This window comes from Microtus ochrogaster, unplaced genomic scaffold (assembly GCF_000317375.1).
Source record: "Microtus ochrogaster isolate Prairie Vole_2 unplaced genomic scaffold, MicOch1.0 UNK81, whole genome shotgun sequence".
Taxonomy (NCBI): domain Eukaryota; kingdom Metazoa; phylum Chordata; class Mammalia; order Rodentia; family Cricetidae; genus Microtus; species Microtus ochrogaster.
Window position 1 is genome coordinate 1,012,571 of NW_004949179.1, and position 18,011 is coordinate 1,030,581.

Consider the following 18,011-nt stretch of genomic DNA (forward strand, 5'->3'; position numbering starts at 1 on the left):
CTCGAACTCACAGAGATCCACCTGCCCCTGCCTCCCGAGTGCTGGGATTAAAGGCGTGCGCCACCACCGCCCGGCTCTTCTTTGTCTCTTTTGATTGATTTTAGTTTGAAGTCTATTTTGTTAGACTCTGAGGTGATGTCTGTCTTTGAGGTTGAGGTTTGTTTCTTGTATGCAGCAACAGGATGGATTCTGTTTTTGTATCCAATTTGTTAGCCTGTGCCTTTTTATAGGTGAGTTGAGTCCATTTATATTAAGGGATATTAATGACCAGTTATTGCTATCTCCTGTTAATTTAGTTTTTGTTGTTGGTGATGTTAATTTGTGTGTTTTCCTCTTCTTTTGGGATTTGCTGCTTTGAGATCATCAATTGTCTGTGTTTTGTTGGTGTAGCCAACTTCCTTGGGTTGGAGGTTTCCTTCTAGTATTTTGTCTAGGGCTGGGTTTGTGCCTAGGTATTGGTTAAATATCATTTTTCCTGGAATATCTTGTTTTGTCCTTCTATGGTGATTGAAAGTTTTGCTGGGTATAGTAGTCTGGGCTAGCATCTGTGGTTTCTTCTTAATGTCTGCATAATGCTTGACCACGACCTTCTGGTTTTCATTGTCTCTAGTGAGAAGTCAGGTGTAATTCTGATAGGTCTGCCACGTGTTATTTGGCCTTTTTCCTTTGCGGCTCTTAATATTCTTTCTTTACTCTGTATGTTTAGTGTTTTGATTATTATGTGGTGAGGGGACTTTTTTGGATCTAGTCTATTAAGTGTTCTGTAAGCTTCATAGGCATATCTTTCTTTAGGTTGGGAATGTTTTCTTCTATGATTTTATTAAATATATTTTCTGTGCTTTTGAGTTGAGCTTTTTCTTCTTCTGTACCTATTATTCTTAGGTTTGGCCTTTTCATTGTGTCCCATATATCCTGGATATTTGGGTTAAGCTTTTGTTAGATTCAATGTTTTCTTTGACTGATGAGTATATTTCCTCTATTGTGTCTTCAGCACTTGAGATTCTCTCTTCCATGTCTTGTATTCTGCTGTTCATGCTGGCCTTTTTGGTTCCTGATTGTTTTTTTCATGATTTCTGTTTCTATAATTCCCTCGGCTTGTGTTTTCTTTATTTTGTCTATTTCAGTTTTCAAGTCTTGAGTAGTTTCTTTCATATGTTTAATTGCTTTTCTTGGTTTTCTTTAAGGAATTTGCTGATATCTTCCATTTTTTTGTTTTTTCCTCCATTTCTTTGAGGGAATTTCTCATTTCCACAAACATTGTCCTGAAGTTATTTTGTAGGTCATTTTCTTCTGCTTCATCTATATTTGATTGTTCAAGTCTTGCTGTTGTAGAGTCTTTCGGTTTTACTGGTTTCATGTTGTTCTTTGTGGTGTTGTATGTGATCTTACCTTGTCTACTCATCTTTTCCTGTAATAGGTGTGGTTGGGGCTGTCTGTGACTCTGATTATTAATCTTCTAGGTGCCAGTGGATCCAAGACTCAGATGGTTGTTCCTCATGGTACAGTCAGTGTCACAGTTCTAGTTATCCCATTGGTCACTCCGTGTTCCTGGAGGTTGATCAGCGCTCCTGGGGTTTGCTCTTCTCCCATGTAGTTTGCTGTCTCAGGCCTGCTCTAGCCTAGGTTGTTAGCTCAGACCTGTTTCTGTCAATGTCACTGGTCTGGATCCCTTCCTGCAGAGGTCCCTGGCTTGGGATTGTCCTGCAAAGGTCTCTGGCTCCAGTATTCTCCCTAGGAGTTCCCAGGCTCAGGTGTGCCCAGCCCTGCAGAGGACGTGGCTCAGGCTTACTCCCTCAGAGGTCCCAGACTCATGCTCGGACCCGCAAGGGGCCAGGCTTAGGTCTACTCCCTCGAAGGTCTCAGATTCCTGCCTGGACCTGCAGTGGTCTCTGGCTCCCGCTGACTCGCTCAGTAGTTGCTCCTCTGTACCTGTTCTTGTGGAGTTCGCTGTCTTAGGTCTGCTCTAGCCCACGTTGCTGGCTCAGTCCTGCCTCCGCAAATGTCCTGTGGAGCTTGCCTTCTCAGGCCGCTCTGGCCCAGGTTGCTCAAAACATTTTTTAACTGGTAACCTGCTACTCAACTTAGTTCCCATGGAAGACCCCCCCAAGATTACAATGAGAGGTGAAAGGGTTTTGGGTGAAGCCTGTGTCCCTCATATCTGTGCCTCAGACTAGCAGGATGGTTCCCAGGTCTGGGTCCTCAGGCACTCTTGAGTGAGCTTCACCCACCTCACCAGGATCTTTGCCTAAAATGCTGAACTTAGGTTACCTGCACACCTCAGACAACCTAGAGCCAAACTGAAGCTGGTCACTAGGACTGCAGCTTAAGTTACAGGTGCCAGACATAGTGCCTGCCATTTGAGACATCATCAGGCTCGGAGCTACACATCAGGGCAGGGAAGCATTAACCACAGCAGATCCAGCTCCCTGGACCTTTGAGCCCTGGCCTCATGCCCTGCCCATCACCTCCACCCTGGCCTGGTTGTCGTGGTTGACATGGTTCCAGCTCCCTCTATGCCCTGTCCCCAGAGGTGCAACACTTTTTCTTACCCAGAGGGACCCGGGTCAGCAACCCCTCTGCAGGCTCAGTCAGAGACCCCAGCATTGAGTAGCACCTGGGACCTGCATGAGACTTTTCATCTGTGTACTGCAGGACCCTGAGCTCAGGCTGCCAGCCCTGTGCGATGTCATGTACAAAGAGCCCAACTCCTTGGCTGTGGCATCAGCCACATGCAACTCAGGGCTTGTGCCAAGGGAATGTCAGCTATTGCCTAAGCTGGGAGTATGTGTCAAGGACAGGTGGCGTGGAGGCCCTTGCAGTTCCCTGAGCCCACAGCCGGGAGGGACCTCAGCCGATGGCAATGGCATGAGTCTGGGCAGGCTGCAGAAGAGAGTGCGCATATGTGTGGATATGTGTGAGCGTTGTGTATGCACATTTGAGGCTGCATGCTTGTGTACTCCTCACAGCCTGGGTGAGGGGTAAGAGGCAGGCCAGGGTTTGACATTTCAGATGCTGGGATCCCTCTTTAGACAATCAGTGGGTGCAATACTTGTCTGCAGCATTCCTGAGGCTTTGTGTTCATCATGTGCCAAGCAAACCAGGTGTAGTACATACCTGTCTCCCCAGTCCTGAGGAGGTAGGGTCAGGACAGTCAGGAGTTCAAGGGCAGCCTAGGCCAAATTGCGAATCTGAGATCGGGCTAGGCTAGAGACCCTGGCTCCTAAAACAAACACATTTGAGCTGGACAGTGGTGGTAACACACACCTGTAGTCCTAGCACTCGAAGAATCAGAGGCAGGTGAATATCCTTGAGTTCAAGGCCAACCTGGTCTACATGGCAAGTTCCAGGATAACCAGAGGTGTCACACAGAGAAACCCTGTCTCCAAAAACCACACACAAAACAGAAACCCCATATTTGCATTAAGGCAGATGCAGGCAATGGGGCCTTTGAGATTTGGTTGCTGACATGCAGGGCCATAGGATGGCGTTTACACTGTGTCTACAGTCATCCGCTGGTAGGAGTGCATGTTGTCCTGTTAGCTGTGGCAGCTGGGGCATTCTACCTTCATGGTGGGGAATCCGAGGGACTGCTCAATGATTGGGGTGAGCTCCTGTGCTGCCTAAGCCTAGCAAGAGGGTAAGGATGAGTGACCATCATGTCCCTTCATGCCAGGAGGTGCCACAGAGGAAGATGCCCACACGTTCTGTGCAGGTTGCACATTGACAACCAGTGAATGGTCTCTGTGAGGAGTGAGTGCTGACTTGTGCTGCAGCCTCCTCATGCTAAGGACCACAGTAACACTCCCTCTCCCCACAGCACATCTCCATACCCCAGCCTGACTGCCCCGAGGAGGTGCGGGCCTTCTCCTTCTACCTCTCCAACATTGGCCGAGACAGCCCTCAGGGCAGCTTTGACTGCATCCAACAATATGTCTCCAGGTAAGGCTACCTGCCCTCAGACTGCTACCTGTTCTTGTGGTGCTGAGGCTGGCTCGGCGTGGCTCAGGTGGCACCCTAATGGTGACATTTCCTCTTGTTGTGCAGCCATGGGGATGTTCACTTGGACTGTCTGGGCAGCATCCAGGATAAGGTCACAGTGTGTGCCACCGATGACTCCTACCAGAAGGCCCGGCAGAGCATGGCGCAGGCAGAGGAGGAGACTCGGAGCCGAAGTGCCATTGTCATTAAGGCTGGAGGCCGCTATATGGGTGAGTGGTAAGCAGGAGCCTGGGACATACCAAAGGGAGGTTCATGTTGCAGGGTGTTGGAGTATGGGGCTGTGGCTACAGATGACATGTGAGCCTCAAGTAGGACAGGGACCTGGGCCAGCCATCCTCTCCAAGTCTGAGAGGTACAGAGCTATGCATAGGTTCAGGTCCACTTAGTTCTCCAGTTGTCCCCAGCCACTCCTCCAAAGGGTTCTGTGGCCACAAGCTGCAGACTGGGAGGTGGGTGAATTTGGCCTCCTGAGAACAACCCAGCAATGGGACAGCACCAGGCAGTCCCAGGGAGGAAGGAAGGGCCTTGTTTTGTCTGCGTGGTTTTTTATGTTTAAAGTAATGCATGTATTTCTAATGTGCAAGTGGAACCTGCTCTGCTGTGTACGCACGTGCATGTTAGTTGGTGAATGCCTTTCTGGGGAGGCTATTTCTCAGGAGCTTAGCATTCTTAGTTGCCTTAGAGTTTCATGCAGAACTGCAGCCTTGTGTTTTTTCCCTGTTTGCTTAGCATATGTAGTAAGTCTGAGGCTGGCCTGGTCCACCGGAGACTCTGTCTTAGAACGAGGACCCAGGTTTGGTTTCCAGCACCCAAGTGTCAGCTCTCAGTGCCCTCTACTGGCCCCCTCGGCCATTGCACACATGTGCTCAAACATACATACAGGAATAAATAGGTGTCTATTTCATAATAGAATAAGAGCTGGAATTTTACATTGTTTTCCCCATACTCCACATGTTGTGGGGTGCAGCTTTGGGTGGGTCTTGAGTAGAGTGAGCATGGCTAGTCTTCCTCCTGTGTGCCTGTGGTATTGGAGTTCTGAGCTGTCTGTGATGACAGAGACCCCTCTTCAAGGTCAGGATGGGGTGTGCATCCATGTGAACGAAGCTGTGGTTCTGTGGATACAATTTGGTTAGCAACCTCACTTGTCACACCTTGTTAAGGTACCATGTTGATTTCTAAGACTGTCACTGTTTAACTAGTGGGCACACTCAGGAGACTGAGGGAAGAGAATGATGAGTCAGTTTAGCCTGGGCTGGTCCTTGAGAGATGGCTCAGCGGTTTAAGAGCACTGGCTGTTCTTCCAGAAATCCTAAGTTCAATTCCCAGCAACCACCTGGTTGCCTATAATGAGATGTGTAGGCCCTCTTCTGGCCTACATGCACACATGCAGGCAGAACACTATATAATAATAAATAAATAAATACATAATTTGAAAAAAAAATAGCCGGGGCTACAGTGAGACTTTGTCTCATACCAGACTGAACCAGATTGTGAAGGGAGGGGCCCTCCAGGTGCTGGGCTTGCTGTGTCCTGAAGGGCTGCTCAGGATGGCCTCCTAATGCCTTCACAGCCACAGAGCTCTGGCTGAGGCTGCAAGGCAGCCACGGTGCCTTTAAATCTGCAGAAGCAAGCAGAGCTGGTGCAGGGCACCTGTCAGCCCCGGTGCCTCCTGTCTTTGGGCTGTGGCAAGATGCCCACACATTCACAGTTGCTCAGTCTCTTTCCCCTCTCCCCTCTTGCCTTCTGCTTGCTTTGCTCTGCTATAGACACTGACACTGTTCATGAGTCCTAAACCTGGTGCACCCTCTGTGGCATGGTATTTGGCTGTCTGCTGCACCGTAACACGCAGGTTCTCATTGCAGGCAAGAAAGTTCAGTTCCGGAAGCCAGCGCCAGGGACAGCTGATGCGGTGCCCTCCCGGAAACGGGCCACCCCCATCAACCTGGCCAGTGCCATCAGAAAGAGTGGCGGGAGCGGAGCCAGCAGTGTGGTCCTGAGGCCCTTCCGAGATCGGGTGCTGCACCTCCTGGCCCTGAGGCCCTACAGGAAGGCTGAGCTGCTACTGAGGCTACAGAAGGACGGTCTGACGCAGGCGGACAAGGAAACCCTGGACAGCCTGCTGCAGCAGGTAGGTGCAGGCCAGCCTGACCACACAAGCTTCCTGACCCCATGGTGGTCTCAGGCCCAGCCTCCTGGGGTGGCAGAAATGTACTGGGTTCTTCCCTAGCAGGGCCCACAACAGGCAGTGCCCACAGACCTGTATGGTATGGTTGCACAGTTTTGGCAGGCGGCTGCTCAGAGCTGTGTCTGTGACTGCTGTTAACCCTGCACTATCCATGGGAACTTGGGTCATGCCTTCCTGCTGTCCCTACAATGTTTCCTGGGACACTGGATGGTGAGCATTCTTGCTGACTTTAAGCTACCAGCCAAGGTTGGTGAGATTGCTCACTTGGGAGAGGAGCTTGCTGTCTGGTGATGCCCGGTGGTTAGGATCAGTGTGCTCTTGCAGAGGACCCAGGTTCTGTTCACAGCACCAATGTGTTTGGTTCACAGCTGTCTGTACCTCCAGTTACAGAGGATCTTAATCCCTCTTCTGGTCCCTGTGGGCACTAGGCATGCAAGCGGTGCAGACACAGAAATTCGGGCAAAACTCCCACACATATGAAATTAAAAAAAAAAAATTGACAGCACCAGCCAGACCTTGGGAACCAGCATAGAGGTGGATTGGGGTGGCCTCGCCCCTGTGCTCTGGGTGACAATATAATATCAAGAGTCTCACAGACAGCACTTGGGAGGCAGAGGCAAGTGGATCTCTGTGAGTTCGAGGCCAGCCTGGTGTACAAGAGCTAGTTCCAGGACAGGCTCCAGAGCTACAGAAAAACCTTGTCTTGAAAGAAAAAAAAAAACAAATAAAATAAAAGACTGACAGAAAGCTCTGGAATCAGGAAAGGTGATGATCACCCTCTACCTCGGCCCATGGAGTTCACATAGATGAAACATGGGGCTCCCAGGGCCTCTGTGGTCAGCCATACCAGGCCTGACCATAACAAGCTCGACCAGCCTCACTCTGAATGTATGGTGTATCTTGTGTGATAGTGGGACCCCACAGGTACAGAACAGGCCTGTCTTGTCACCCATTGGTCTGGTCCTTTACAGCCTCCACGGGTCTCCAGAGGCCCTGAGCACCTGCAATGAGGAGGACCAGGGGGTGGATTGACCAAAGGAACCAGGTCTGCCCCAGGGCAGTAATAGATGGTCAGTGAGACTACATGCATGGAAGAGTCTGTGTATGGGAATGTGTCCATGCTGTGCAGAAGCTGAGTGGCAGGCATGACAGTACAGCATCTAGATCTCAGTGCTATCATGAAGTAAGCAATTACTCAACCAGTAATAAGTCCCTGCCAGCTTAGCATACTGGCATACTCTTGGATCCCAGCATCCTGAGGCAAGAAGTTGTAAGTTCAAGGCCAACCTGGGCTACAAGTCAAGGCTTTGTCTCCCAAACCCAGAAAATATAACCCATTCCTCTCAGATCCAGCACACCTCAAGAGTACTTCAGATTGGCACAGCTGAATGGCTGGTGTGTGCATATGCCTCACACTGGCGGCCAGCAAGGCCAGCACAGACATGGCCTTAGCCCCTTCAGGCTCCTCTGATGAGATGCTCTAAGCCTCAGCTGACAGATAGTCTGGAATGAGTGAGAGAGGACTTACTGGCTGTCACCATCTGAAATAGGTAGGGGCCTGTGAGGGGCTGACGGCAGCACACCATGCTGCCCCTCGTCCAAAAGACAGTCTCCACCTTCAGTGTGAACCTGTCGCTCCAGTGCAGGGAAGCTGAGGTAGGATCATCGCTGCCCATGTCCCTGAAGAGTCCTGTGTTCCCTAAGCACTCACCACCCTGGAGACTGTGCAGTGCCAGTCAGTGACAGCTGGATATCCTGCAGGTAGCCAGTGTAAACCCCAAAGACGGCACATGCACACTGCGGGACTGCATGTACAAGGACGTGCAGAAGGACTGGCCCGGCTACTCTGAGGGTGACCAGCAGCTGCTGAAGCGCGTGCTCATGCGGTAAGGTCCTGTGTAAACTTGGGTGGTAGCAGCCTCACTCCCACCCCTTTTAGCCCCAGCCTCAGAGGACCTTGGACAGGCTTCAGCCTGACAGATGGCTCACAATCATAGCTGTCCCCAACCAACTGTGCAGGTTCCTGCCAGCCAGGGTGTCCCATCCATGTCCCCATGGCTTCTAATGAGCCTCTTGGGCCCATGGAGTGCAGGAGGCAGACTCCAGGAGAGTGGCACGATAATTAAACGCTTCCCCTGGTGCTGGTACTGGGAGGGGAATAGCTAATTGATTCTGGAGTGATTTCCCACTGAGAGATTCCTATTGATTCCTCAAGGTTAGGGACAGCAGCTCACTCTGGGCTGATCTCCTAGCCTGTGCCTTTGCTAGAGCCTGGGTTCCAAGTGCTTGGGAAGGCTGGGAGGGAACATCTTGACAGAAGCCCTAGGCTTGCCATTCGCCACATACTTTTTTTCTTCCTTTCCTCTTTCCTTTTCTCTCTCTTTCTCTCCCTTCCTTCCTTCCTTCCATCCTTCCTTCCTTCCTTCCTTCCTTCCTTCCTTCCTTCCTTCCTTTTTTTTTGCCTTTTTTGAGACAGGATTTCTCTGTGTAGCCCTTGGTGTCCTGGCCTCGAATTCAGAGATCCGCCTACATCTGCCTCCTGAGTGTTAGGATTAAAGGCATGCGCTGCCCAGTGTCTTTTCTCTCTTTTTTGAGTCAGGGTCTGACAGAGACAATTCGGGTCTTAACTGCTGACCCACCTCCTTGTCTCCGCCCTCCACCAGTGCTGGGCTCCCTGAGCCAAGTGCTCACCTGGTCTCTTACTGGCCCTCATGTGAGTGTGCGGGCAGGGCCAGCATGCCTGGGACTAGTCACCACTGCTGATGACATTCCCTGTGATGAGTGCTGAGCCAGTCGGTGTGTGTGTGATACCATGTGCATAGCAGGACCACATATAGACTTAGAGCTGACACACAGGGTGGGGTTGTGCTAACTGTGGTCCCAGGTGCTGACCACCCACACCTCAGCCTGCAGAGCAGGAGTGCTCCCTGAGGACCCAGGAGTCCTCCGCCTGGCAAATGCCGCGCAGGCAGCCCCTCTGGGCGCAGTTGTAGTACTAACATAGTGCCTCTACCACTCTCCTGCAGAAAGCTGTGCCAGCCACAGAGTGCCAACTCAGACTCCACTGCCTCCAGCCCACCCCGGGAGCATGGCCGCTCCGCCTCACCCTCTCAGGTACCTGCCTTAGGGTGGATGAGTGTGGGGTCCTCATTGGTGTCCCACAGCCCTCTGTGGCCAACATCCACTGCCTGAGCCACACTCCCTTGAGGAACTTGCTTTCTTCGGGGTCGGGGGGTGTCTGTCTGGATGGCCATATGCTTTGGGACCTTGTCTTCACCCTCCAGTGCCCACAGTAAAGTACCTGCAGAGTGCCTGTCACTGACCAGTCGGGCAGGCACCTGATATGCAGGGATTGGTAAGCCCTGCCCAGCTGTGTGTAGGCACCCCCGTGTGGCCACAGCAGACCCTCAAGGTGGCTTCTGGTTCCCACAGGCTTCTCTGCTCACTTCTCAGAAACGACCTCAGTCCACAGACTTCATTGACCCCCTGGCCAGCAAGAAGCCCCGCATCTCACACTTCACACAGCGAGCACAGCCCACCCTCAATGGCAAGCTGGGTGCCCCCAATGGCCACGAGACCCTGCTGCCTACCCTGGGGTCTACCCCTACGGACACCCTCAGCTCTAGCCATTTGCCCCCACGGCTGGAGCCCCCACGGACCCATGACCCCTTAGCTGATGTCAGCAATGATCTAGGCCATAGTGCCCAGGACTACAAGCACCAAGAGGCTACCCAAGCCCCAGCCGCAGCCTCAGCCCCTCACCTCAGCCTGCCCCTGCTGACGGACTTTTCCCAGTCTGAGCGACCTGCTGGCTCCTCGCATACCCATAGCCGACCCAAGAAGAAGTCCAAGAAGCACAAAGACAGGGAACGGCCCCCTGAGGACAGGCCCCCCGCCCCACAGCCTGATGCCCCTGCGCTGCTCCCAGATACCCCAGGTCAGTACTATCTTGTTGTCTGAGTCACTAGGTGTGGGGTGTGAGAGCATCACTGGGGTCAGGACCTGGGGTACTGTGGCTGGCCACCAGCCTGCAGCCCCAGGCAGGGGTGCCATGGGAAACACTGAGATGCCCTGGGCCAGAGAGTCGGGGAGGGCCAAGGCACAGACGGGTGTACTGAGCCAGGGAGCAATGGCTGCTGGGACAGGAGGATATATCGTGAGGAGTGAGGCAGAGGCCTCCGGAGCCCTGTGTCCACAGTGTGGTGAGCACATGGGTATGGCGTTACAGGGCCTGTACTGGCTGTGTGCTCTGCTGGCGCTAGGAACTCACAGACACAAAGTAAGACCTTTAGGGACTACTGAGGCCGCTGTGGGCATGCAAACCATTGGCCACAGATAACCTCTGGCTTTGTCTGATGGAGGACAATTCAAAGGGTTGTGATTACACATGGGCACACTGTTCTAAGAGCTCTTGTCCACCTGGTCAGCTCCAGAGCGCAAGACCTGTGGTCCAGCACTGTGGGTCGGGGCCCTGAAGCCTATGTTGGTTAGGCTGAGAGCATTTGGTCAAAACAGGGTATGTGGGGACTTTGAGCTATTAGTCCAGGGAAGCAAAGTGTACCCTATCAGTCCCGCCATGGAGGGGAGCCCAGGCTACAGAGTCAAATAAATGAACTAAATGGCTGGAACGTGGTGCTTTTCCTGGCAGGGCTGCACCTTGCCTCACCCTTTCGTAGGTTCCACCAGCTCCTGGTCGTAGGCTTGGTTGGGGATGCCATGTGGAGGAACCCCTCCTGACTGGCCCAGCCTGCAGTGGTATCTGCAGAGGGCTAGGGCCCAGCGGTCTCAGTGTTGCTGTGTTTGCAGTTGCTGGGCTGCCAGAGACTGCACCTGCCTGATCGTCTGCGCCGTCAGGGTTTGTCTCCAGCTCGGTGCAGACACTGAATATTCAGAGTTCTGTTTTTGGCTTCAAGCCAACCTGTCTAGAGGCCAGTAGCCTGGACAGTGGGTCTCCACTGTGGCCAGCTGGCCTTGACACCTGGTCCACTGCTAGTGCCAACTTATGGCCATCTAAGCATGGCTTGCAACCTCACACACACTGACCCTGGACTAAGGGTGCATTGCTCATGCAGGTCTGAATGGAGCCTGTGCCAGTGTCCCCACGTCTACTTCTGAGACCACGGACTATTTGCTGTGAGTATATTACCTGGGCTGTGTCCTACCCAAGCCCAGACACCTGCCTGAGCCAGGTGCTGCCAACCACTGTGCCCTTGAGCCCCAACAATCCTTATCGTCCCTCAGGAAATACCCCGCCATCTCGTCATCAGAGCAGCGTCAGAGCTACAAGAACGACTTCAATGCTGAGTACAGCGAGTATCGCAGCCTGCACGCACGCATTGAGCAGATCACGCGCAGGTTCACGCAGCTTGATGCACAGCTCAGGCAGCTGAGCCAGGGCTCCGAGGAGTATGAGGTACTGCTAACTACTCATGACCAGGGTTTGATCACAAGTCCCTGCAGTAGGGCCTGGGCAAGGTCAGGAGGTTTTGTAGCTCACACAGGTTTCTCTAGTGTGGCTACTTCACCATGTGTCTTCCCCCGCCATGTCCCCTGCACCCTTGGAAGAAGTGCAGGAAGGCTGTGCTCTGCCTGTCTAGGTGATTGCTTCCTCAGCTTCCCAAGGTGGGACATAATTAGTTCTTACTGTTTCCCCCAGACAACCCGTGGGCAGATTCTTCAAGAATACCGGAAAATCAAAAAGGTGCGTGAGGCAGCGTGGGTGCTGAGTGGGGAAGCCTGCCTGGCCCAGGTTGCCGGGCAGATGTGTCTCACCGGTGGCCCTTGGTTCCCTCACAGACCAACACCAACTACAGCAGAGAGAAGCGACGCTGTGAGTACCTGCACCGCAAGCTGGCACACATCAAGCGGCTCATCGCAGAGTATGACCAACGGCAGCTGCAGGCCTGGCCCTAGCGTGCTAGCGGGCAGTCCTGATGCTCCGCCTGCCTTTTCTAGTTTTCTATGAACTCGGCCCTTTTGCCAGCACAGAGACCGTCTATTTTTGTATTTTTTCTACTCCGTGCCTCTCCACGGCCCACACCTCCAGGGTTAGAAGCTCCAGGGAAAGTCAGCAGAGTACCAGGTCCTGGTCACTGTAGCTCCCGGCTATGCCCAAAGCTCCCTACAGTGCCCTCAGCAGCATATGGTCGTCAGCCCCCCACCCCCTGCATACACATCTTCATGTCACACCGAGGCTGGGTGGTCCTGTGCTGCTGGCCTCACTCTGTCCCTTCATCCATTTGTGGGTCATGGGGTCCTCTCTGCTGGGTTCCCACAGGGCAGGGGGGGGGCCTGAAAGTGGTGCCTTGCTTGCCTTTTCCAGGGCGCAGGCCTGTGGCCCCCAATTGCTGCTTTCTTACTGTGCCTCGTCTTCTCATACCCCAAATCCTAGGGGCCGTTGGTGTGTGCGTGCGTGTATGTGTGAGAGTGGGTTCTGAACTGTGCACATTCAGAGAGAAGCTATGCTGGAGATATGCTGGGGGCGACAGAGGCACTGCTACCCACGGTTGCAGAACGGGGAGGGCAGAAACTCAAATACAGATGTCTATTTTTGTTGTTGTTGTTGTTATTGTTTTTTTCGAGACAGGGTTTCTCTGTAGCTTTGGGCCTGTCCTGGAACTAGCTCTTGTAGACCAGGCTGGTCTTGAACTCACAGAGATCCACCTGCCTCTGCCACCACCGCCCGGCCCAGATGTCTATTTTTCTAAACCTCGGGTGTCTCTGGATGGCTTCCAAAGAGCCTGGCAGCCAGGAAGCACCTGCCTGGTCCAGTTCTACCCCACACAGCTATTAGCTTTCCTATGGGATCCCTGGGGTCCCCAGACCCTAGAGGAAACCGATCCTTCAATGTTTGAATGACTGTTGCTTTCTAAATGGGGCTGGGCCAGATTCTGCACAGTGCGTTGTGCAGGCTCTGGGTACACCCAGCCCAGACTACCCCTTTCCTGCCCTGGGAACTCCACCCAGGGACTGTCAGTTGAATTGGTCTGATTTGTTGTTCTGTTGTCTGTCTGAGATTTATGAAGGGAGGGCAGGGCCAGGCTCTGGAACTGCTGGTGCTGGCAGGTTAAAGATGGTCTAACTTATTGGTGGTCTCCGCCTTTGGACTGTACAGTGGATAGTCTACTTTGAGCCATGGACTTGGTGTTTACAGTCTTCACTTTTGCCAAAACGTTACAATTGACAGGAGAGACGGTGCCTTCTTGGGACCCTTTCTCTGAACCCGTCTTTTGTACACTAAGCAGGTGAACCACCGACTTTTAAAGTCTATAATAAATTTGATGGACTCGCATCACTGCTGTGCCTTGTGTATGTCACTGAAGGGTGTGGGGTGGTCCTAAGTGAGTTTAGACCAGAGCCCCCCTGTGGTGAGGGGAGGGGTGAGGCCAGGCAGGCAGGCTGGGGTGGTAGGGTGCTCGGGCACACACGGAGTTGGCTCTCCTGCAGCACCAAGGCCCGCAGATGAGGAGTTAAGGCCTGGTGAGGAGGAGGTGTCTTAGCTCCAGCCACTGAGGATGGGGCAGGAAGACTTCCTGGGCCTGTTTTTAAAACAACAGTGCACACAGCAAAAAGTGATGCTGTGTTTTAAGCTGCGCTCAGCTAAGGCCATGGAGCTGAGTGGTGGGCTTGGCCACCGTTGGCCACCTCCAAGCAGATAGCAGAGGCTGGGTCTGGGCCAGGGCAGAGTCTGTGAGCATGTTTGTTCTCAAGGGCTGGGGTCAGTCTGCCTTGAGACCTTGGCTGAACTTCTAAGAGTTCTGAGGCAGCTGAGGGGGTGGAAGGGAGAGCCAGGCGCCCTGCGGTCTGCTGTGTACCCACCACTTGGGAACAGCATGGCCATTCTCTGCCATCTTCGGCCCTGGAGCGGCTGACCCTTGTCCCTCCACACCTGACACAGTGGTTCCTGAACACACACACTGCCCCACGTCCAGGTCAGAAGGGACTCTTGGGCCAAGTCCTCTCGTCAGCCTTGCTTGCTTTCAGCTCTGGGTCCCTTGGCCAATAAATGTCCCAACTGCAATCTTCTTGCCTCAACCTCCCAAATACTGGATGACAAGTTGGCCAGCAGGCAGTATCATTACCTAAATCAGACTGATTAGATACCCTCCATTTCTATTGAAGTACACCCCAAGACGAACGGGGAAAAAAAAAAACCCAGCGATCTTTACAGCACAATCTGGATCCTCGGCCCCCGGGGAACAACCCCACTTGCATCTGAGCTCCTCCCTGGAGCTTTACTTTAGGGGATGCAGTGGGCTTTGCCTGTATTTCTTCCTTGACAATCTCTTCTTCAAACATCAAAACCCTCTCCAACAGCCCCTCCAGGAATCCTGCCAGGGTCTCTTCACCGGGATGTGCACAGTCCCCTTTCTGTTCCTTCATATTGGGATTGGTTCAGGTTATCTGGACCAACCAACAACAAATAATCTTGACGCCTACGAAGCGCAGCCCCCTTCCCTTTCGTGCAGACATTGTGGACGATCCACCTTTTTGGCCCTGCACCAGCAGGGGAAAGTTTCCACTAGGAGGAGGCCACTTGTTTTGGAAAATTCTGGGGTGCCTCCCCCGCCTGCCCGCTGGGTTCCCACGGTCCTTATCGCTATGCCTGCTGAGGGGGAGGCAGCGCTGGCCTGGCCATCCAGTCCCTTCCCGTTGGCCTGGTCACGCAGGACAGTGCCAAAGATTAGGGGATAAGACATAAGAGAGCGCAGTTTAGCTCAGCTCCAGGACCACCAAGCGCCCCTCGCCAAGCGGGGCCCCGCCTCCCTGACGGTGGCTGTCGCTCATTGGCTGCCGTGGTGTCCCGGTACTACGTGAGTGCAGCGAGCCAATGCGCAGGGAGCTCGCGCCTAAGGCTGCTTCCGGCCACCTGGGTCCAGAGCGCCTCGAACCCTGGGCCTCTCGTTACGCCCAGCAGGGGCGTGGCCGGGGCGTGGCCTTGATCCTTTTCTCCACTGCCCGCCCGCGCGCCCTGGTGTCCCGCGCTGTCCGCCTCCGTAGCCCGAGCTCACTCGGAACCGGTGAGTGCGGTCCTGTCCTGGGGTGTAGGGTGTGCCCCGGGCGGAGGGCTCGCGCTCACCGGCTTTCGCCCATAGCTCGCCGCGATGGAGCCCGCCGCCGAGATCCTGGTGGACAGCCCGGACGTAGTCTACAGCGCCGAGGCCATCGAGGCTCGCTATGAGTACCGGACGACGCGCGTCAGCCGCGAGGGCGGCGTGCTGCGGGTGCGCGCGGGGCCCAGGGGGCGGTGGACACCAGGAGCCCGAGGTTCTGCCACTCATTCCCCACCCGTCCTTAGGTGCAGCCCACTGCTACTCGCTTCACCTTCCGCACAGCCCGGCAGGTGCCCCGGCTCGGGGTCATGCTTGTAGGCTGGGGTGGGAACAACGGTTCCACGCTCACCGCGGCCGTGCTGGCCAACCGGCTGCGTCTGACCTGGCCCACGCGCACTGGTCGCAAGGTGGGGGCCCGTGCTGCTGCGAGAGGTCGGGGAGGACCCTGAGGGGCGGGCCGTGTGAGGTGTGGGTGACGTCATCTTCGGTCTTGGGCGAGAGCGGGCGGGGGGCGTGGCCTCTGGAGCTTGCGGTCCCAGCGCGCCGGACCCCTACCGCCTCAACACCCTACCTACTTACTTCTCTTGCTGCTCCCCAGGAAGCAAACTATTACGGCTCGTTGACCCAGGCGGGCACCGTGAACCTGGGTCTAGATGGGAACGGCCGGGAGGTGTTCGTGCCCTTCAGCGCGCTTCTACCCATGGTGGCCCCCAACGACCTGGTGTTTGACGGTGGGCGGAACCTCGGGGTGGGGTGGAGGTACGTGTGGGAGGGCCCAGGGTACAGGATGGGTTCAGTGTGAGCGTCCCCACAACCTAGGCTGGGATATCTCGTCACTAAACCTGGCCGAGGCGATGCGGCGCGCACAGGTCCTGAACTGCAGCCTGCAAGAGCAGCTGTGGCCCCACATGGAGAACCTGCGTCCCCGGCCCTCTGTCTACATTCCTGAGTTCATCGCTGCCAACCAGACAGCACGTGCAGACAACCTCATCCCTGGCACTCGTGCACAACAGGTGGGAGCTTCGACTGGCTTCCCCAGCTCAGTCACTTGTTAACTGGCCACGTGGTCCTTTCCTTTGGCTACATCCCCACTCTCACCCACCCTGTCCCCATGAGTAGCCCACGTCTCTGGAGGGCTTGGACAGCTTCCTCCTCCTCTAGCCCCATCTTTTCCCAGTTGGAGCAGATCCGAAAGGACATTCGAGACTTCCGATCCAGCGCAGGATTGGACAAGGTCATCGTGCTGTGGACCGCCAATACGGAGCGTTTCTGCGAGGTGGTCCCAGGTCGTAATGACACAGCTGAAAACTTGCTGCGTACTATCCAGGTGGGTGTGCGCCCAGGATTCTTGGGGATCAAGGCCAGAGGGAGCCTTGGCTGACTGCCTGTCTGCCCTCAGCTTGGCCTGGAGGTGTCACCATCCACACTCTTTGCCGTGGCCAGCATCCTGGAGGGCTGCGCCTTTCTCAACGGGTCCCCACAGAACACACTGGTACCTGGTGCCCTGGAGCTGGCTTTCCAGCGCCATGTGTTCGTGGGTGGGGATGATTTCAAGTCTGGTCAGACGAAGGTCAAGTCTGTTCTAGTGGACTTCCTCATCGGCTCTGGCCTGAAGGTACCTGGGGGCTTCATGGGGTGCCCGGAAGGAGGCCAGGACCTCTGGTTGGTGAGGGTCCCTACATCCACAGTATCTCTGTGACCACGCAGACCATGTCCATTGTGAGCTATAACCACTTGGGCAACAACGATGGGCAGAACCTGTCTGCACCACTGCAGTTCCGCTCCAAGGAGGTGACAAAGAGCAGCGTGGTGGACGACATGGTTCAGAGCAACAGTGTCCTCTACGCACCAGGAGAGGAGCCAGATCACTGTGTGCGTGGGGTTGTGGGCAGGCAGGGGCCTGGTGTCGTATGATTGGGCTGTGACCTGATGCGCCTCCACAGGTGGTGATCAAGTATGTGCCCTATGTGGGGGACAGCAAGCGTGCCCTGGACGAGTACACCTCAGAGCTGATGCTGGGTGGAACCAACACCCTGGTGCTCCACAACACCTGTGAGGTACCGAGGGCGGTGGCGGGCGGGGGTGGGTGTTGATTTGCCAGACCCTTGTCATGCCCTTCGCCAACCCCCACCCAGGACTCGCTCTTGGCGGCGCCCATCATGCTAGACCTAGTACTGCTCACAGAGCTCTGTCAGCGAGTGAGCTTCTGCACCGACTCGGACCCTGAGCCTCAGGGCTTCCACCCGGTGCTGTCGCTGCTCAGCTTCCTCTTTAAGGCCCCACTTGTGCCTCCTGGCAGCCCAGTGGTGAATGCACTCTTCCGCCAGCGCAGCTGTATCGAGAACATTCTCAGGTGCTCCTGGTGAAGGGTGGGACACAGGGCTGGCAGGGCAGAGCAGTCCCGGGGCAGCCCTGCTAAACCCACACTGTCCCCGCAGGGCCTGTGTGGGGCTCCCGCCCCAGAACCACATGCTTTTAGAGCACAAGATGGAGCGCTCAGGCCTAGGCATCAAGCCAGGAGAGATGGTGGCCACCAGCCCGCTGTCACATAAGAAAGAGTCCACACCTGCTGCCACCAATGGCTGTACCGGCGATGCCAATGGGCACACGCAGGCACCAACACCAGAGGTGTCCACTGCTTAAATCAAGTAATCCTTTCATCCAACCCTCTCATCATTGTCCCTAGGACCTTGCCAACAAAATAAAGGGTCCCCATCAGGCAAGCGTCCTTGTGGCTTTTTACCAAGTCTTAGTGTGTAGCCCTGGCTAGCTTG

General features: G+C 54.6%; 2 protein-coding genes across 2 annotated transcripts in view; both read left to right on the forward strand.

Annotated features, from left to right (window-relative positions):
- Window positions 1-12,765, forward strand: part of Ell (elongation factor for RNA polymerase II) — a 55,505-nt gene extending 42,740 nt beyond the window's left edge. The window contains exons 3-12 of the mRNA XM_013354935.2: window positions 3,818-3,939; window positions 4,045-4,208; window positions 5,862-6,127; window positions 7,946-8,070; window positions 9,211-9,298; window positions 9,617-10,121; window positions 11,257-11,317; window positions 11,426-11,597; window positions 11,841-11,885; window positions 11,981-12,765. Of these exons, the coding sequence (XP_013210389.1) occupies window positions 3,818-3,939; window positions 4,045-4,208; window positions 5,862-6,127; window positions 7,946-8,070; window positions 9,211-9,298; window positions 9,617-10,121; window positions 11,257-11,317; window positions 11,426-11,597; window positions 11,841-11,885; window positions 11,981-12,097 (1,665 nt within the window). The 3' untranslated portion in view covers window positions 12,098-12,765. The remainder of the gene's footprint in view (window positions 1-3,817; window positions 3,940-4,044; window positions 4,209-5,861; window positions 6,128-7,945; window positions 8,071-9,210; window positions 9,299-9,616; window positions 10,122-11,256; window positions 11,318-11,425; window positions 11,598-11,840; window positions 11,886-11,980) is intronic.
- A 2,295-nt stretch (window positions 12,766-15,060) lies between these two features.
- On the forward strand, window positions 15,061-17,979 carry Isyna1 (inositol-3-phosphate synthase 1). The gene is made up of 11 exons (XM_005370569.3): window positions 15,061-15,204; window positions 15,280-15,408; window positions 15,483-15,644; window positions 15,836-15,968; window positions 16,057-16,250; window positions 16,415-16,564; window positions 16,637-16,852; window positions 16,945-17,109; window positions 17,181-17,294; window positions 17,373-17,590; window positions 17,676-17,979. Exons 2-11 carry the CDS (start codon window positions 15,289-15,291, stop codon window positions 17,878-17,880), a joined length of 1,677 nt encoding a protein of 558 aa, XP_005370626.1. The 5' UTR covers window positions 15,061-15,204; window positions 15,280-15,288; the 3' UTR covers window positions 17,881-17,979.
- The last annotated feature ends 32 nt before the right edge of the window (window positions 17,980-18,011 follow it).